The sequence below is a fragment of the Camelus bactrianus genome, chromosome 12, assembly GCF_048773025.1.
Source record: "Camelus bactrianus isolate YW-2024 breed Bactrian camel chromosome 12, ASM4877302v1, whole genome shotgun sequence".
Taxonomy (NCBI): domain Eukaryota; kingdom Metazoa; phylum Chordata; class Mammalia; order Artiodactyla; family Camelidae; genus Camelus; species Camelus bactrianus.
The window spans coordinates 15,711,992-15,726,510 of NC_133550.1; the positions used below are offsets into that span (position 1 = coordinate 15,711,992).

The 14,519-nt window shown below is 39.4% G+C and overlaps 1 protein-coding gene across 4 annotated transcripts in view; it reads left to right on the forward strand.

Moving 5' to 3' along the window:
• The window catches only part of TFCP2 (transcription factor CP2), a 58,295-nt gene that overhangs the window by 39,351 nt on the left and 4,425 nt on the right, over window positions 1–14,519 (forward strand). The window contains exons 9-15 of one of the 4 annotated variants that reach the window (XM_010964297.3): window positions 260–308; window positions 682–775; window positions 1,654–1,744; window positions 3,121–3,233; window positions 3,682–3,824; window positions 5,434–5,485; window positions 5,920–7,382. In XM_010964297.3, the coding sequence (XP_010962599.1) occupies window positions 260–308; window positions 682–775; window positions 1,654–1,744; window positions 3,121–3,233; window positions 3,682–3,824; window positions 5,434–5,485; window positions 5,920–5,957 (580 nt within the window). In that variant the 3' untranslated portion in view covers window positions 5,958–7,382. Of the gene's footprint in view, window positions 1–259; window positions 309–681; window positions 776–1,653; window positions 1,745–3,120; window positions 3,246–3,681; window positions 3,825–5,433; window positions 5,486–5,919; window positions 7,383–14,519 lie in introns of those variants that run through there. The other 3 variants (XM_010964296.3, XM_010964295.3, XM_045523499.2) reach the window with 3 other exon arrangements.

Here is a 14,519-nt window from a genome sequence, read left to right on the forward strand (position 1 = left end):
AACTTACTGGAATTTTGATATTTTTTTCCATTTCTTCAATAATAAAAAATGTTGCAAATGACATAGTTTCTACTGTCCCCCCCCCAAAAAAAAGTCTTTATGCTAAATTAACAGACAATATAACTATTGAGACAATATTATGGGCTAGCACAGATTCCTTTAAATCTCTAGCTTAAGATTTCTTATGGCAATGAAAAATGGAATGATGAACCCTGGTATGAGTCACGAACTCATCCTTTCATTTTAAATGTTTCTTTAGAAATGGTTCACCAAACCACCAGCCAGAGCCGCCACCTCCAGTAACAGATGTAAGTCTAGAATTAAATGTCAGTTATATGTAATGTCTAATAATACTTTGGTAACTATATAATTCAGTAGAAATGCCCAGCTTTTAGGGAGTATTATTCATTCATTCACTAAGCAAACATTAATTAAATTTTGACTATGAACCAGAGACTATGCTGTCTTTAAGGAACTTACAGTCTAGTGGGGAAGATAAGGATGGAATTCCATGGATATCTTGCATGGTTAGAGAAAGAAGACTGATGTATAAACAACTTCCAAGCATACTCGGCCTGTCTGAGCAGGGGTGTCTTTGGCTATGTGTTACCTAATGATGTAATGTTTACCTTTTAAAAGTTGAATTTATTTAGTTACCCCCAAAAATGCTTTCTCTTTCAGAACCTCTTGCCAACAACCACACCTCAGGAGGCTCAGCAGTGGTTGCATCGAAACCGTTTTTCCACTTTCACAAGGCTTTTTACAAACTTCTCAGGTTATATTTGCTTGTCCTTTTGTTTTCCCCAGCATGAGATTTCCTTTACGTTCTGGGGACTCCTGGTATTCCTGTGTTGTTTTGTGGGGGTGGGGGGAGATCTTAGTGCATTTTTATGATTAAATGAATTTCATAGAACTCTTAAGACTTTCTCACCAGCTGCAACTGTGCTGTTAAATACTCAAGAAAGACCTCTTAGTTTAAACTCATTTTACTTTTAAAATATTTATTCTATACAATACTTTAAATATGTATATATTCCATACAGTATTTTATCAAGGAACATTTGCCAGTAGTCTGAAAATTTCCCCTTGATACCACTATATTGTATTTTCTTTGCTCATTCCACTTTTATTTAGCACCTTCTGTGCACCGGGTATGGTAGTTATATACAAATGAATAAGGGATACTTCCTGGTCAGTCATCATCTAATGTCAAAGAAAATGCACATCAAAATAAAACTGTGAAAAAAGGTAAACAAGTAGTTGTGATACGGTAGATAAGTGTATACAAAGTGAAGTGTTTTGGGTGGAAGGGTCTGGAGTTAGGGAACGTGTGATGCACGAAGTGAATCTTGAGGGATGAGGAGGAGTCTGTTGATCAGACAATGGAAGGATATTCCAGGCAGGAGGAACAACTTGCTCATTAGACATGACCAGTGTGATGAAAGCATAGGGTGAAGTGGGTAAGTTAATTGGGTGGGAATTGAGGTGGGAGAGGATGCAGGGGCCAGATCACGGAGAGCCTTATATACTGTTCAAAAGATTATGGACTATAGCATACTAGTAAAGAGCTGTCCTTGTAACAGAGTCCATTTTAGAAGTCATTAACAAAGAGAACCTTTGCCTTTATCACCCATTTTCATATATTTATTCCAGGGGCAGATTTATTGAAACTAACTAGAGATGATGTGATCCAAATCTGTGGCCCTGCAGATGGAATCAGACTTTTTAATGCATTAAAAGGCCGGTATGTAATTAGTGTTAAATATCAATGAGGTTGGATTTCAAATGGATTTGGATTCAGGGACAATACTCTTTGTATAGCTAAACACATCTTGTCAAAACATTCTTTTTGAAAACCAGCTATGTACCAAATAAAGATGAAAAATATCCTTTCCTATAACCATTATCATGGAGTTTTGCTTTCTGATGGGGAGAGAAATAAAGATATAAATAATAAGTATTTTGAATAGTGATAAATGTTTTGAAGGAAAACAAACAAAAACAAGGTTATGGCCTATAGAGTATACGGAATATGGCCAGGAAAGAGGAGGGGATATTTAAACTGAGTTATAAGAAGGATGGAAGCTTAGGAGTATTGTGAGGGAAGAGCGTTCTATGCAGAAGAAACAGTTGGTGCAAAGTCCTGAAGTCAGTTTTACTAGAGAAGAGATAATTCTTAAGTTTGGGTGGGAATTGCTTTAGTGTCTGCTTACAGATATTACATGTAATACAGAGTCATTTCTAGTCCCTGTTTGGGATTTACAATTCAAAATAAGTAGTAGTAATATTAATGGAAAAAACATACCGGTTAATGCCATAAAACCAAATCAGTGACTAAATAATGAAACAGATTGTAAATTATTTGCGTTTGTGTATATATTATAAGAGATATTGAATCAAGTTGGAAATTTTTAAGGAAAGAGATGAAATTCAAGAATTGATGACTAGGAGAAAAAAATGGATCTTTCATTTTTAAATGTGTTATCTACAGAGCATTTAGAAATAGGGAGGAATAAGATGATCAGATTAAGAGGTAACTGAATATGATTATCTAAGAAGAACAGAAGGAAGGCTAAAGCTACTTAGGACAAGCTGATGAGGGAGGTTTTCTGGTTTACTATATTGGTGCTTTTAAGCAAAAGGTTCATCTTGAACCTGACCCATAGAACAGTGACTCACATATTTTGAATATTTCTAACCTTTACATCAAGGGTCACCAACTCAAATGACTACAGAGGCCACATGTAAATGACAGTCAAGTCTGGAATATACTGAAGGATGCATGTACCACACAAGTAGAACAGCTGATTGGTTTTTTGTAAGAATGAGGGCCTTGGATCACCAGATCTGACTTTTTCAAGGAAAGCCGCACACACACACACACACACACACACACACACACACACACACACACACCACACAGAGTCACACACACACACACACACACACACACACACCCACACACACACACATGAGTTAATAAAACAGCAAGTGAGCTGCAGTGGCCCAAATGCTACCAGTTTTCACCCAGCTCTGTAGTATTACTGTAGACACCCAAGTTCGCCCTTAAAATGTGCTTACCATGAAACATTTGGCTAACAGCTTTTTTTCCCTCCTTAGGATGGTGCGCCCAAGGCTAACCATTTATGTTTGTCAGGAGTCCTTGCAGCTCAGGGAGCAGCAGCAGCAGCAGCAGCAGCAGCAGCAGAAGCATGAGGATGGAGACTCAAACGGTACTTTCTTCGGTAGGTCGTTCTGAACAGGCCAGGACAGATGTGAAGGAAGATGAAGAGATGACTTACGAGCATGTGTGATGGGAATTTCTCAAATAGCAGATTCAGCCCTTGCTAGCAGTAATGGTAGTCGCTGATGTGGACTGAGCTCCTAATACACGCCAGGCACCCTTCTCAGCACTTCTGCATGTTTTAATTTTTACAACTGGTGTGTCCTCTTTGCAGTAGTTTTTATTGTTCTCTCCAACATTTAGATGAGGAAAATGAGGCTTAGGGATGTTAAGTAACTTGCCCCAGAGCACACAGCTAGTAAGTGGCTGAGTGGAGATTTGAATTCAGGCAGTTTGCCTCTTGTGTCTTTCAGAAAAATGGGCATTCCTAGTGGTCAGATTACCTTTAAGAGCAGAGAAGCTTTGTACTGACTGCCGTTTCTCTCTCCCTTTTGCAGTGTACCATGCCATCTACCTAGAAGAACTGACAGCTATTGAATTGACTGAAAAAATTGCACAGCTTTTCAGCATTTCCCCTTGCCAGATCAGCCAGATCTACAAGCAGGGGCCAACAGGAATCCATGTGCTCATCAGTGATGAGGTAGATTTTCAGTACAGCTGAGTCGCCAGGGGACAGAGATTTGTCTGGGCATATGACGAGCAAGAACAGTTCTACTGGGGCAAAGTGTTTTCTAAGACAAGAGGTTTTTCAAACCTTTTTGCTTGCTTACCTTCTAAAATAATTTTTTTTAATGTGTATCCCCTTGCACATTTTTACATTGACTTAAAATTCTTTGCTTTAAGTTTAAATAGTTGCAAAAAATGTCATTTCTTAGCATATTATATGACATTTTTAAATGACATAATTACTTCACTATTCTATCTGTATTTCATGTAACCTAAATATAAAAGTAGTTATACTACTGCCATCTGTTAAAAAAATACATGAATATACTTTTTAACAGAATTTTTATATCATTTCTTTGTTTCCTTAAACTCATATTTTCATTCACTTCCCCCATAGAATTTCATCTTACTGTAACCTATTTTTATGCTTGAATATCTTTTAAATTTTTTTTTAATTTATTTTTTATTTTACTTATGGTTGTGGGGAAGTAATTAGGTTTATTTATTTATTTTTAGAGGAGGTGCTGGAGAATGAATTGAATATCTTTAATTAAATATCCTCCTGTATTTCTTCGGAACAAAAATTTGTTTCACTAAAAAAATTTGTTTCAATAAAAATTGAAAAATTATTTCTGCTGAATAGAATTATCACCACAATTATATAGTTGATTAAAACAATATAAATGTATTATATGTTTGGATAAGTAGTTGTTAACCATTAAGAAAAATTTATTAAAAGTGCGTTAATGAGATGAATGGGCTTACTCAATTCCCTCCCCTCTCTCACATTACAATTAATTCATCTTTAGATAAATACTGCTTATTGATTGCAAGAATAAGTGGAGTTCAGCATCAATTCCGTCCTGTTTTTTACCCCTAGATATGAGTGCTTTGGAATCTGATTCACATAAATGGATAGACAGGAATGGATGGAGTTTCACTAGAATAGCATGGCTGGATTTTTTTTTTTTAATTCTGAGTTATGTGCCAAAAATTACACTAGTGACGTTATGGAAAAATTATTTTGAATCATCTGTCATTTGACAGTTTCTGATTAGGTCACTCTTCAATTCTGGTGAAGAAGAATTGGAAACCATGTGACTCCACAAGACTTTATTACCCAGTCATTGGAGTTCACATTTGCAATTATACTTCTGCAGTAGGCTTTTATACCCCAGGGCAGAGCATCTTCACAGGACTCCAGGAGGGTGAAACTCTTGCCTTTATTTAATAAATTGGGAAAAGGGAGTTTGAGAAGGGAAAGTGGAAAAGGAAAACCAAAGAGGTTCTTGGGCAATTTTAGGAAAGAACAAATAATGGAAGTTGAATTCCTCCCATATGGGCCTATCTGTATCTGTGTGCTCCTTGGAAAGTCTTGGGGTTAGCCCAGGAAAACGCATACTCCAATTTTAAGATCGCTGTTTTAGAATGCTTAGCTTGTAAAACTTTTAAAAACTAAACAGGAGAGAAAACAAAACGAAGGATTATTTTTCACTTAAATCTAACATAATAAAAAGCCACATAGGCAAAATAAATACTGCAAACTGAACTTTTTAATAATCAGAATTTCTTGCTTTTTTCAGATGATACAGAACTTTCAGGAAGAAGCTTGTTTTATTCTGGACACAATGAAAGGTAATAAAATAGTAAGACAAACGCTTTTCCTGACAGAGTGTAAGAGCTTTTTTAAATAGTATTTTACTTCTTTGAGAAGAAAGGGAAAGTATTAACCGCCGTATTTGAGGTAAAGAAAGTGACATTATTAGAGAGTGACATCATTGTATGATTTGGCTTCTTGCCATTACCAGAGTAGACAAAGTGTAACTGATAACTAACTCTGTGCCATTCTCTTCCACCTTCTGCGGACAAATGAGGAAAATGAGGCATGTTGGTTTTATAATTTATTTTATATTTATTACAGGTAGTCTGTGATAATTAATAATTATACTGCTTCTTGTCCTGCTGTTTTTTCTTTCTCTATAAAAACCTTACCTACATATTTTTCTCCTGTGTTTTACAGTTGACTAAAGATTCTTCTCTCTCTCTCTTTTTTTTTTTTTTTTTTACAGCAGAAACCAATGATAGCTATCATATCATACTGAAGTAGGTGTGGGCCATTTCCTCCTCAGTGGCTGCTGCGTCCTTCACCTATTGAAACCTCCCCTCTTGAAGGGGGTTGCAAATGGAGATTTGAAGGGCTGCAGGACCTGACTTGTCTGACTGTGTGGGGGAGTCCTGGCCATGGAGGCAGAATCCCAGCCATCCGTGCTGGCCCAAGATCTGTGGCACAAACAGATTACTGCCCAACATGCATTTCTGCGACTATTCTTAATTAACATTTCTGGACCCTATTGTTGTTGAATATCAATAGAAACGCCACATCATTTAGGGTGAATGTAGGGCATAATGGTGATGAGAATTGTGTGATGTGTAATGGAAAGGTGTTAAGTTTTGTGGTCTGGAGCCATGTAAATTTTTTCTGACATAAAAGTGAACATCTCTATTCATAAGACTAGATGCTCGATCTTTTTTGCATCAAACACACTGGCTTTTTGCCACAATTGGCCTCTGAAAACCTCATCAAAGAATAGAGAGATAGGACAGAATTCTTCTTTTGATTCCCCAAAGTTCTATGACTAATAGTAATTTTAGCTAACATTTGTTGCACATTTACTTGTGCCAGGCAGTGTGATAAATTCTTTACATGGATTATCTTGTTTAAATCCTCTTAATAAGCCTATATAAAGTCAGTAATAATGATCCCTAATTGAAGATGAGGAAAAGGAGCCACAGAATGGCTAAGGAGCTTGCTGGGTAACAGGCAGCTAGCGGCTAGTGACACTGAAATGCACACCCAGGCAATCTGGCTCTTGTTAACTGCCATCCGTGACTGCCACCCTTGCAGTGCCCTGTGCTGTCCATGGTTTCTTACTGTGGCTGGAACCGAGGAATCAACACCAAAGGGATAAGCCACACCTAAATAATGATGAATAAATCAAGACTTAAAAAAATGAAAACACAGATGCTTTTAAAGCATCATCAGTTATCAGAGTCACAGAATTTGAGGAGGTGAAGACTAGGGATTATCTCCCTAGTAACTCCCCAGATTCACTGTTCTGAATGACCTTCTCAAACTATTAATGAGTTAGACTAACCCCTGCTTTCTCTTTCCCCTCTCTGCTGCTTCTTTTGGCATAGGAAGTTCTTTCACTCATGTAGGGTTCTTTTGTATAAGCTTTACAAGAAATTCATTCCGATCCCATTCGCATTCTTATCATATTCTTTAGTTCTTCCTGATTGTGATTGTGTGCGCTTGTGTGTGCGCATGTGTACGACTACAGGTCTTTTTTCACCCATGAAGCTTTATCCAGAAACCCCTTTAAACATTATGTTGAGGTGAAGAAAGATAATGTTCAAAAGATTCTGTACTGAATTCAGATCTGTGTGTGTGTGTGTGTGTTTAAAGCATTTGATAAAGTTTAAATGTTTTTATACAGAGATTTTCGTTCATTAAAATCAACCTGGAACATGGTCTGATTTCTTCTGGTTTGAAACAAACTGAAAATTTTGAAACTGGAAAATTAAGTCAAATGACTTATTTGAAAATGACCTGGACAACTTGAAATACAAGGCCAAAATGCTTTTTTAGTGAATAATTACCAGATATTGCCATTGCGGGGGACATTTCTAATGGTATTTTTTCTGATTTTTAATTGTTTCTAGGACTGGTTCTCAGCTTCAGGGACGTCAGCTCTCTCCTCAGCAGGCTGCTATTTTTATTTTTATTCGTTATTTATTCCATTTCTTTCTGAATGTTAGGCTGAGAGGGTTGAACTTTTAAGGTCCCTTCTAAATCTGAATCTGTGACTCTTGTTTACTGTAAATGATACACAGAATTCTATTAATATATTTACTATAAATTTACACTTACTAATTTTTACTTGGTGTTAGGGGTTTTATTAGAGTAGTTTTCAAATTTATATAGAAATGAATACATATATAAGTTTGTAATCATAGATCCTTTTTTAGGGGGGTGGTAATTAGGTTTATTTATTTATTTGATAGTGGTACTGAGGATTAAACCTAGGATCTTTTGCATGCTAAGCATGCAGTCCGCCACTGAGCTATATAGGCTCCCCCCAGGTCCTTAAATTAACCAGAAAATCTCTTAGGCCTTCTTCAGCTCCAAAAAATATTTTATAGTGCCGATGCTATATAATTGGTAAGAATTGGTGTGGTGATAGGACATTGTAATTATTCAACTTACTTTAAAAAATTGCATCTCTTCACTATTGATCCTGTCAGTTAAAAATTTAAACTAGCTTTTTCATTATGAAAGTAATATACAATATGATAAATTCAAACAAAGGATGGTACAACTTTTTCTACTTGTCACCTAGGCCTGCTCTTTAGTGGTACTTTAGTGGTAGTCGTTAAAAAAAGTTTCTCTTTTCTCCTCACCCCCGACCCCCGACACAAATACCCACTTGATTCATGTAGCACTCATGCTCTGCAGTTTGCTTTCTGTGTTTAACATGTCTTGAATACCTTTCTATGTTAGGATTTATAGTTTGACATTCTTTTGAAAAAATGACCATTCCCTATGGATCCCATTTAGGTTAAGTCCATTTGAACATGCATCCTCATAAGTTTTTTCACGTGTATCTCTAAGATATATTCCTAGAAGTAAAATTTACTGGATTTTACCTTTTTAACAATGTGACAGTTGATATTTAAAATAAAGGAGATGGTTTAATGTTTCCATTCGAGTGAGGGTACACGAGAAGGAAAATGGTTAGATTTTAGGCCCTCCTGAGAAGGGGGAGTAGCATCCTATTTGACTTAGCATTGTCTGTACTACTCCCTTGAGGTATAATAGGTTCCATCAAGAAGAATCTGTTTATAGACTTGATAGTTAAAATGGAGTGATCAGGAAGTAAAAGGGGGGAGGTCATCGCAGAACTCTTAAGGACTGAATACCAATCACTACATAAAATGTGGCTATTAAGTAATAAGATTGTCTAGTATTGCGCTCCAATAAGAATGTTTGCCCACAGAAATGATTTGTTTAAGAAGCCATTTAAAGGGATGGGAGTAGGTAGGGGTATAGCTCAGTGGTAGAACACATGCTTAGCATGCACGAGGTCCTGGGTTCAATCCCCAGTACCTCTGTTAAATAGATAGATAGATAGATAGATAGATAGATAGATAGATAGATAGATAGATAAAAGGGATGGGAAATGAAGATGGTCTTACTGTCTGGAAAGAGATTTCAGTACAACAAATACAGGACAGCTAGAGTCTGAAAGACCTGAGAAAGTGAGGTCCTCTTGAGGGGGCAAACGTTCTGGTTCCTGGAAGTCAGGTACAGTCAGGCACTGGGTATGTTGTGAGGGATAGAGCATGACCTCACCACTGAGTTGGAGGAGCATGGGGAAGCTTGGCAAGTGAAGAAGACTTGGCATAATGAGACGAGCCATTTCTAATTTATGCCTAATGAAGAGTGTTCTGAAAACTTTGTATCCCCAAGTTTTCAGAGAAAGTCTTTTGTACAGGGTTGCTGCAGAGATTTGAGCTGTCTTCAGACTACCGTGAAGGACTGACCAAAGCTTCAACATTTAGTTTTGAAAGTAACACCAGTTTGGGGGTACAGCTATTTGAAGTCAGGACTGGGTTTTTCCCTCTTTGCTGAAGCTTTTTTCTCTGGCCAGTACCTAACAATTCCAGATAACTTGGGACCAGAGAAGTTGAGGCATTTTATTGTTTTTCTGAATCTTCAGTCAGCTTTCTTGGCCGTGGATGCTTCCTCTGTGGGAATTTGATCTGTTATGTCCTCTACTGGTCTGTTAGGAGAACTCTAGCCTCAGCAGGAATGGCACAAATGCCCCACCTAGCTGCATTTTTTATGTGCTAATTCATATAAAGTAATCCTGCATCACTCTTCTGCTTCTCCTAAAAATGCTCTGTTTTCCTAGTTGTGAGCCGAGGCTTTTCCTGCTAGAATATTTATTTTTAGTTTGTGATTAAATTTTGGTTTCATTGTACAAACTCCAAGGCTTAAATGAGGAAGAATTTACTACCACTGCAAAGTGGAATGAGCTGTAAAAGATGACCTATGTGACTTGAGGTTAATGCCATCAGCACTTGTGTTTTCTGTTTTGTTAATACTTTATTTCTCCTTCTTGCTTCTTTCAGTGACCTTGTGTTTTACCTTTGACCTTAAACTTCCATCTCTTTCTCCTTCCTCCCTTTTTCTTCATCTTTCTTCTTCACTGCCAGATCTCCTTTGAGCTGTTCCTTATGAACATAGGCCTATTCAACATGTCAACTTGGAAATTGCAACCAAGCCTAGCATTTGCATTCTCAAATTCAGAGATTTAAAAATTGTATATGAATTACAATTCTCAATTGGATTAATGTCAATTATAAGGGAACTTGCTATTTAAAAAATACTGTTGTATTGTTGTACTATTTTGTATTGCATGGGATCTTTTGGGACATGAGTAATACCCAGTTTATCTGTTTTCATATATTTGCATAATATGAGGTACATATTCCTCATTTTAATCACTGCAGATTCCAGTTTTCTTCCTGAGTTTAATGTCTAACTTTTCATTTAAGGATTTAGTTAATATCTCTCCCTAGACATCTTTTATGACTTTGATTCAGACTTTCATTCACCTTTTTTAGGCTTATTAAGCTTGACTTCTCTAAACTCACCCTTGGAGTCTTGTCCCCTCAAACCTTGTTATTTTGCTTTTTAGATAGGGTTTGTGTTTGTGTGTGTGTGTGTTATGCACATGTATAGATCAATTTGTGTATGTCCTTTTGAGAACCTTCTTCCTTGATAAAACACACAGCTTCTACCGTGTTTGTGCTTAATTAAACTGCTGTGGCTGTCTTTTTCCCAGATTTGCCCTATTGATCTCTTTTGGTTAGTGTGGAATTAGTCATAAAGAGGTACCTGTATCTCTAGATCTGGATTATAATTAAACATAAACTAGTAAAGTAAATCTACAAAGTCTACAAATTCTGTATCAGAAAAACAAATACAATGGCCTAGACTTTTATCTTAACTCTTCTTCTCTAAGAAGCTCAGCACAGAGTATCCTCTGACCCATTAATTTTCAACCTCCCTGGAGGGAGTACTCTTTGTTTCTTTTGGTAAAGGGTAGTTGATACATTATATGCTTTGGTGCCAGATAAGCCTCTGCTCAAATCCCAAATCTTGCTCTTCCTCGGTGTGACCTTGGACAAAATAACCTCTTAAACCTCAACTTTTTCGTCTTAAAAAGGAGGTAATACTTAATTCATAGGATTGTTGGAGAGATTACAAAGGATAATGAGTATAAAACAGTTATTTTGTACTTACTATTCAGTTGCTCAATAAATTTAGGATACTGTTACATTATATTATATAATTATATCATATACTACTACTATTATTAGACAAGACCACTTCTACATAAAGACATGACTGCAAGACAGATGTATAAGCACTACCTGGGACATAAAATCTGATCTTTGGTTTTCATCTTTGGCTGCTGTTGTTGATCATATGTCTTTTCTTCCTATTTGACCTTTTTGTCCCTAAATCAAACCCAGGCATCCATGAATTGTGCATGGCCTAGAACAAAAACAGTCACATTTAGAATTAGATGTCATTGTTATTTTTTACATATTAATAATATTAGCATTTCTTTTCACTTTTCTTTGTAGTTTCTACTCTTCTGCACTTGAGCTTCATGGTCATTTGCCCTCCACAGGTCCTGCTTAGGTTGGAAGCATAATTGCAGTTATTATGGGTGAAATGGCACCATTGTAATAACTTACCTAGTGATTCTAACAAGACAATGAAATATGGTGAATAAGTGACTGTAATAAGTGGTTGTGTTGTTTGTTAGAAGTCCAGATGGTTGTTTTGACTGATTAGAGCTTACTGCCAAATTGGATTCTGCTGTTTTCTCAAAGGATGTGCTAAATTTGCTTTGGCTGTCTTCTAGTTTGGTGTCATTAACCAACAAAGCTTGGGCATTGAAGAGGCTGATGGTATTCTGATGAGTTTCCATGACTGCTCAAATTCTTGATGTGTAGACCTATGAAACACTTTTTTTTAGCCTACCCAACATGGCATGGCCTTCAGGCCATTTTTTATTACTTAGTCCACTGATTCTACAGAGTCTGAAGCCTTCTTCCTGTGTGTCCAGGAAAAACAGAAATGTGAACATTTACATTACGTTGACTGTGTTGTAAACATTTTATACTATATTAGCTATTTAATCTCCACAAAACCCTATGAGATACATACTGTTATACCCACTTTGCAGATAAGGAAGGTAAGGCCCAGGGAAGTTGCGTACCTCGCCAAGGGTCACACGATTAGCGAGAGGAATTGGGGTTTATATTCAGGCTGTCTGGCTCTAGGATTCATGCCTTGATCACATGTTATATCATGCCTAAATTTTAGCAGACAGGTGGCCCTAAGGGTTGCTTTTTTTTTAAATCTGCTTTTCATTTTGCAGTGTTGTTTCCTAGCTTCTTGGGGTCTCTGTTGTCACCTTGGGGAGAGAACTGGAATTCTTGGCATTTTTTTCAAGCCACCTAACCTCTCAATTTAAAAACTGAGCTGGCTTGGTAGCCAGTAGATCTGGCTCATAGTTCTTGGTGGCAATGAAAAGTGCACCATGCTTTGGAACCAGTGTAACTTGAGTTTAAATCCTGCCATCCATCCATTCAATAAATATCCATGAAATATCCATGGAGATCCTTCATGTCAAATACCAGGCTTTGTACTGGGTGCTGAGGATACAGTAAATGAAACAATCTCTTACTCTCATGAAATTTAATCAAGTAAAAGAAGACAGAAAAACAAATACATGTCAAATGGTAAATGCTTATATATATATAAAACACAAGGGAATAGAGACTTAGAGGAAGCACCATTTTAGAAATATGGTCAAGGAAGGGTCTCTGATAAAGGGACATTTGAGCAAATATGAAGTGAGGGAGTAAGTATGTGTCTAGCGGGTGAAAGAGTGTTCCAAGCAAAAAGACCCTGAGGTGAGAGCATGATTGTCCTGTTAAAGGGACTGCAAGGAGGCCAGGGGGCCAGTGTAAAGGAGAGTAAGGGAGGGGAAAAGTAGGAGAGAATACAACATATAGGAAAGGGCGTTGGTGATGTGAGAGGGTGCACCTCTGTCTTGTAGGGCCTTACAGGTCAAGGAAGAAATATGTTCTTCCATTCTGAGTGAGATCCAAAACCAAGGCTGTGGATGTCCTTGGCAAGTGACACACAACTTCTGAGTTCTGAAGCTTCGTTTCCCCCGTTTTAGAAATGGGTTGCAAAGCTGTGAAGATCGGAAATGATGTAAGAAAATTTTGGAAAGAAAACAATCCATCAATACATACTGAGATTACTGTGCATTGCTTGCATTTTCTTCACACTTTGGGCAGGCTGCAGCACATAACGCTGCTTAAGACTAAGATCCTATGAACGAGGATAAGGGGGATTATGTCCTTTAGGCTTGGGAGTGTGAGCCTGGCGAAAGGAAAAAGGAGAGTTTTAGAGGAGTATTTGTTCAGTCATTGAAGATCAGTAGCTGAGGGTCTCCCCTCTTCCTCTTCAAAAGGCTGCAGCTGCGCCAAACTCGCTTTCCCAGGGTCCGCTGCAGCAGAGGCGCCGCCTCCTGGAGCCTGTTTGCGGGAGAGTTTCGGCTTTGCTCTGGTAGCCGCCTCCAACTCCCGGCATGCCGCTGGGCGTGGGGCAGGCACGTAGACTCCATTTCCCAGCGTGCCCCGGGGCTCAGTCCGGACGTGCCGGCGCCTATAAGAGCCAGAGCGCTGCGGCCGGATCCTATTGTTAGCCGGAGCCGGGGCGGTTCTGTGCGGCTGCTGCCGGGGGCGCCCGAGTTGCCGGAGCCGCCCGCCCTCCGCCGCCTGCCGGCCGACCTGCCCACCCACCATCCTTCCCCGCCCTGCCGCCCTGGGAACTCCCTGACTGTCGCCGCGGCCCCAGGACTCGCTCTCTCCTCCCTCCTTCCCACCCAGGCTAGGGCGGCGGCGGCGGCGGCAGCGGGGGCGGCAGAGACCATCACGGGAGGAGGCAGCTGCGGCGGGGCCGGTAATGGGCCTGAGGGTGCGGGGCGGAGGGTGCCGCCTCGTCTTTTCTCGAGATCGGCCCCTGGGCGGCTGTGGAGGAGTGGTCATCCCAGAGCCGCGCGGATGGAGGGGTCAGAAATGAGGGAGGCTCGGACGGGAGCGGTCGGGGGGCGGGGAGCTAGGGCGCCTCTGGGAAGGGAAAGAGTCGGGAGAGGCGTGGGAGCGAGGGGCACGGAGGACCCGGGCCCGGACTGCGGGGGCAGCTTGAGGGAGACCGACCGGCGGCTTAGAAGCCGGCAGGAATTCGGATGCGGGTTGAGTTCGGAATGGAGTGGAGATGATGTAGGATGGAGGGAAGTGAGGAAGGGGAGGGGGGAAATAGAGGAAAATGTGGGAGGAGTGGTTGGGAATTTGTGTCTAGCAGGCTGGAAGGGATGGGAAGGTTGGGTAGGGGCTGCAGACGAATGGAATGAGCGGGAAGGTTAGCAGGAGTCCGAGAGAAATGGGCCAGGAGCTGAAGGGTTCAGCGGGGGTGTCCATTAAGGGGAACTGGTGACTTGACATGTCCTTT